General features: G+C 41.1%; 1 protein-coding gene across 1 annotated transcript; it reads left to right on the top strand.

The window, feature by feature from the left end:
- The first annotated feature begins 1,396 nt into the window (after positions 1-1,396).
- On the top strand, positions 1,397-1,867 carry LOC119359050 (zinc finger A20 and AN1 domain-containing stress-associated protein 9-like). Its single transcript, XM_037625399.1, has one exon. It carries the CDS (start codon positions 1,397-1,399, stop codon positions 1,865-1,867), a length of 471 nt encoding a protein of 156 aa, XP_037481296.1.
- The last annotated feature ends 4,584 nt before the right edge of the window (positions 1,868-6,451 follow it).

Genomic DNA, 6,451 nt, shown 5'->3' with positions numbered 1-6,451 from the left:
AATCAGTCCCTTACTTTTTGACAACAATCTTCAAAACCTAAGGGGCAAGACAATTGCACCAACAACAATTCCTTCACATTTGGCCGCTTGTGGCTGGGGTGGTCCTCGACCCACAACAGGCTGATGTCTTCACTTGGTCTTGGGAGAAAGGAGGCCGGTTTTCTGCCAGTCTGCATATGCGGCCAAGTTCGCGACTATGGACGTGTTGCCCACTGCTACGTTCACTTGGGAATCTCGGACTCCGCTTCATTGCAGATTTTTTTGCGGTGCTAGCAATCAAAGACAGATGTTGGACATCCGATAGGTTGGCTTGTCAGGGCCTTCCGCATGAGGACGCCTGCCGGTTTTGTGACCAACACGATGAGATCATCAACCACCTTATTGCCGGCCATGTCTTCGCTAGGGAAGTATATGGACTAAAGTCTACATGGCCTTGGGGTCGATGGAAGGATCGAAGTACCAACGACATCAAGGATTGGTGCATTAGGCGGGGGCACCTTGGTCAACAAGCAAAGACGACACATGCTATATGTTTACTAGTCATGTGGGAGCTATGAAAACATCGGAACACCAACGTGTTTATGATGCCATGTCGTGTGCGCGGCAGGTGTTACGATGTATTGCGAGTGATTACAAGGTGTGGAAGCAAGTGGGTATTCTTCGAGTAGAGCTCGGGGTATTCCTTGCGGTGGTAGGACGATGGGAGGATAGGGAGTAGTCCGGCGAGGCATACATGTACTAACATCAAACTCAATTATGGTGGTGCTCTTTCCCCTTTTATTCTACTCCCTCCGTTCTAAATTAAGTGTCTCAATTTTGTACTAAGTTGTACTCCAGTAGTGCCAAAAAACGTCTTACATTATGGGACAAAGGAAGTATTAAACATATAAGACACTTATTTTTAGAAGGAGAGAGTATATTACACTCGTGCATATTCGAGAAAAAAATGTAGTTCACTTCGTCGGCGTCGCATTTGATTCCGTAGTTCCTTGTAGACTGGGAAAAGGGAGGAGTTGTATGCTGAGCCGCTTCCGTGTTGAGTTGGATGACCAAAATTGAGCTAACAGTATGTACGTATCTGATCATGCAACGTCCCTAAATCCACCTTACGTTGGACACTACACTCGTTACGTCGCTAAATCTGACAACTGCTTGGCTTCGGATCGGGACACAGTTAAGGAATCCGAAAAGGCCACTGCGTGGATTCAAAGATCAACTGCGGAAGGTTCCTGAGCACGACTCAGATTTGTTCCTGGCCTTTTATAAGCCACACAAGGGCCCTCGTCAACGAAGCACCCAGTGCACGCACGACGGCAACCAACAAACGCGAGATTCACAAACTCCCGTAATACGCGAGCGCCAGACGATCCATCCTCGATCGGATCAGCGGCGATACATGGCGCACGAGCAGGAGTCTTCGACGGAGGCCGCCGCCGGTGGTGGCCCGCCGCTATGCGCGAACGGCTGTGGGTTCTACGGGAGCGAGGTGACCAAGGGCATGTGCTCAAAGTGCTACCGCAACCACCTCAAGTCCACAGATGTGGCTGCCCCCGCCGTCGAGGGGAAGATCAATGCCGACGATCTCATCCTCGCCTTCAAGAAGTCGGTTAGCCTGAAGGACTCTACCGCTGAGGCGGCACCGGCGGCGGAGGCGACAGCGAAGAAGGCGGCGCCAACCAGGTGCATGGCGTGCAAGAAGAAGGTGGGGCTGCTGGGCTTCGCGTGCCGCTGCGGTGGTACCTTCTGCTCGCTGCACCGCTACGTGGACGGGCACGCGTGCGGCTTCGACTACAAGAAGGTCGGCCGGGAGCAGATCGCGCAGCAGAACCCTCTCGTCGCGCCGTCCAAGCTCCACAACAAGATATGAATGAAGGCAGGAAGAGTTGGAAAACATGTACAGTTTTAGTTTACTCATTCGCAAAGTTTCTTTGTAGCCTGTCCTTACTCATTTGCTTTACTGTCTCTCCTGTACTTAAATTAGATCTTTCAAGCACTAGCTCGATATAAGTTGAAGAAGGTCGATCTTATCTTTGGGGAGTGTCTATTTAGCGTTTGAATGTTTTACAATTGGAAAACATTCAAAAATTCTGACTACTAACAACATGCCACTTGTATGTCCAAGACCAACCCCCGTCCGAATTGTATGTAGCTGTATTTCAAAAGTAAACGGGTCAGGAAATAAACCCGAATAAACACAACCCGGCACTTGAACACAAAACAGAACGCACAGCTGTCTTTGAACTTGCATCTCACGCAAGTGCCAAACCCCTGAAAAAATCCCAGCGGCCCTACACATACATTTCTCCCTGGACAGATCTCACCTAGCACACCCTAAAACGGAGACTCCGCCATGGGAGAAGCGGTAGAGGAAGATGAAAGAACTGTACCATGGCAGATCCAGAATCTTATAGCCATAGGAGAAGGTGTGGGGAGGTACCTGGACAGGAGCAAGGAGGATCACAGGATTCACAGGCCAGGAACACTCTTAACAAATTCCTACCGCAAATAATCTTGATCCCCTTCATCAGGTTCACCATTTTTTCATCCCTTGACTCTGCTTCACCTATTACATTAGAGAAACAACTTACAAAAGGAAACCCAGAGACAGCAGGAGACTATGCTGATCACTAGAAAAATGCAAAACTCTGAAATTACAGAAAAATTTGCTGTCTACTCTGAAATATGTTGTATTTACACTGTAGGTACCTAGTAATTTCCAGTGTAAATCCTAGGAAATCCCAGTGTAAATCACTATGTAAATTAGGCTTGTAAAAATTGTTGAATTTATTACACTGTAAGTACCTATTAATTTACACTGTAAATCCCAGGAAATTCCAGTGTAAATTAGACTTCTAGAGAACTGATATAATTACACTGTAAGTATCAAATAAATTTCCAGTGTAAATGCCAGGAAATTCCAGTGCAAATTTGAAGAAAACTGATATAATTACAGAAGTGAAACACATATGGGAAAAATACAATGACAACAACTAGAACACCATAGCAAATAACTAAAAAAAAATCATAAGTACCTACATCACTAAAAAGTAACAAACAAATAGAAACATTACATGCCAGGAAGTTAAAATATAGAACAAATTACTACAGGAAATATCGTCTACAAGCATATTAACATTCTCTGAGAACGTGAATTACACAACAAATTAACAATTACGGGGAACTAACCACATTCCTCCTGGAAGCAGATGATAATTTCATCTTCAAGCATTTTACTTTCTGAAATGACGAAAACAAAAGGGTCACCCAAAAGTAAATACCAAAAATCAAAATTATTAAAATGGGCAGGAAAACACAAAACACACTTGATTCAGATAGAACGTCAAAAGAACTTTGCATGTCGAGCCCTCCTTCATCACTAGATAGTTCCTGCAAAACAAAAATAAGAAATAAGACAGACCAAAATAATTAAATCAAACTAAAAGACAAAAAGGAAAATAAAAATAAAGAAGAGAAGTAGAAATAAATAACAACCGGAGACTTAGGATAAGAACCATCTTCTGCAAAATTATTAGGCACAAAAGGTTCACTCACATAATCTGCACTATTGACAAATGGTACTAATGGAACATCCTGATGAGAGGCTTTCTGTAGCCTACCCATTAAAACCTATAAATAGAACACAAGGAGGAAAAAAAAGAAATGAAGTTAAGTAACGGTAAAAGTCATCCAATTAAAAGGTAAAATCCACTATACTACAGTGCTGAAACATGCAAATTACTGTGAAAAATTGCTGAAGAAAAGCCCTACAGTACTGAAGCAAGCAAAGTACAGTGAAAACTAGCTAAATAAACACATAGAAACCAACAAAATTACTGAGCAAACTGGACTTAATTACACTGAAAATATAGACAAAATTACTGTGCACAAATTACACTGTAAATCCACTCAAATCACATGGAATTATCGGGTAAACTATACTGTAATGTTGGGATAAATTACACTATAATTACATTCAAATCCTTTTACACTTAGATGCTGGGACACACTGTAATGCTGGGATAGATTACACTATAATTACATTCAAAATTACACTCTAACTCCACTCAAATTCCATGACAAATCACACTGGAAAAATATTAGGTAAATTACCCTCTAAGTCTGGGACAAATTACATTGTACTCCATCCGTTCGGAAATACTTGTCTCGGATATGGATATATCTAGAACTAAAATACGTCTAGATACATCCATTTTTACGACAAGTAATTCCGAACGAAGGGAGTAACAAATTACATTGTAATACTGAGATAAATTACACTATAAATATATTCAAACAACATTGTAAATCCACTCAAATCATACGACAAAATTGCAGTCGAAAAATTGAGTAAATTACACTGAAAAGCTGGGACAAATTACATTGTAATTTTTTTTGCGTTGAACTACACTGTAATTAGACTCAAAAATTACACTAGAAAAATTGAGTAACTGTAGGACTGGGACAAAATACACTAACTAGACTCAAATTACACCGGAAACATTGGGTACTGAGATAAATTACACTGTGGATATATTACACTGTAAATACATTCAAACAACACTGTAAATCCACTCAAATCATACGACAAAAATTACAGTAAAAATTTGAGTAAATTACACAGAAAGGCTAGGACAAATTATACTATAATTAGACTAAAAAATACACTTGAAATATTGAGTAAATTACACTGTAAGACTGGGACAAAATACACTGTAACTAGACTCAAATTAAACTGGAAACATTGGGTAAACTGTAAGGCTGGGACCAATTACATTGAAATGCTGAGATAAATTACACTGTAATTACATTCAGAATAACATTGTATATCCACTCAAACCCCATGACAAATTACAATTGAAGTACTGAGTAAATTACACTGAAAAGGCTGGGACAAATTACATTGTAATTAGACTGAAATTACATGCCCGCTTGAAGACAAAATTAGACAAAAACCTAGGGTAAAAAACACATGGCACAAGGGAAACTGCACACCTACATCTCAAAACTACATCTTCAGGAGATAATTCAGGGACTAAAAATAACTATATATGAGCAGGAAGCACTAGAACATGAGAGAGAGCAGGAAACAAACCGCGGAATCCCGCACCTACAAGTACATCTACAGAATCCCGCACGCTGCATCTACAAAATCCCACAAAACTCTGACAAACCGCGGACACGAGACAAAGGGAAACAACCGCTGCATCTACAACTACATCAGGGGCGCGGGGAGACGACCACAAACAGCCAGAAGACCTAGAAAACATACCTACCAGCGGCTACACCAGATGGCTAACACAACAAATCACGCATCTCCAGCGACCAACATGGCGAGAGGGCGACATGAACTCACCTAGATCTAGAACCAACAGAAGCAAAAAGCACACGTGAGAGAGAGAGAGAGAGAGAGAGAGAGAGAGAGAGAGGAACAACCAACCGTGACAGTCGAGGATCGAAGAGAAAGGGAAGAGAAATCAAGGTCGAGCGGCGGAAGATCTTGAAATCACCATGGACAGGAAGAATCGCCTCCTCTACGGAGCCGCTCCAGCGCTGCTCGAGTTGCCCCCAAATTCAAACAGGACAAAAGCCAAACAGAGATGGGGTGGTAACGGGCAAAGAGAAAACCGCGCCCGACAAAAAACCCGGACCCAGGAACAAGGCCGAACAAAAACATAAACCAGCACGAATCTCCGTGTTGGAATGGACGAACACCAATTTGAATGATAACGAATTGCAAAACATTCGACTGTAAAATAGCAAATCTGTATCTTTGTTGTTCATAGCGACGTATTCGTATTGATGTAACTGGGCACCATCATGTTACTCAGATTAATAATATCCACGTTTTCAAAAATTGATTAATAATATCCATGTAGCATTAGGGAAAAATTCTTTTATGCCAAGTGCAAGGTTGTTTGTTGAGTGTACTTCATTGGACACTCGCAAACAAGGCCTTTGCCAAGTGTACCGATGACAAAACTTGGTGAAAGAATGACACTCAGCAAACTGGTATGTTGCCTTGTGCCAAACAGAAAACACTCAACAAAGTAGTTTTTTATAAAATACCCGGCAAACAATTATAAATCAATAAAGTGCATATGTTTATTTGAATTTAGATTTGGGTTTGGATTCTGAAGAACAAACTCTTTAAATATTATTTGATAAATAGCAAGAAATGTAATTCATGTCTTAAAATTAGTATCCGGTTCCAAAAAATGCCAAAATTTGGCACTAGTAACATAATGTAATGTGTTCCACGCCGGGAAAATTAGGGATGTTTTAGATATTATTTCGCTATATATAAGCAATCAATAGCATTTAACGAACATAATTTTTAAATCTTAAGCGCAAGTGTATGAAAACGTTAGCAAAGATGGGTTCAAAACTATTTGTGTTCTTGAGTCAATGTTTAGGCCTTATATACAAGAAAAGAAGAGGAATTGTGAACACG

The sequence above is a fragment of the Triticum dicoccoides genome, chromosome 2A (genome assembly GCF_002162155.2).
Source record: "Triticum dicoccoides isolate Atlit2015 ecotype Zavitan chromosome 2A, WEW_v2.0, whole genome shotgun sequence".
Classification (NCBI taxonomy): Eukaryota; Viridiplantae; Streptophyta; class Magnoliopsida; order Poales; family Poaceae; genus Triticum; species Triticum dicoccoides.
Note: the sequence above shows the minus strand (reverse complement) of the source record. Positions and strands in the feature narration are given on the sequence as shown.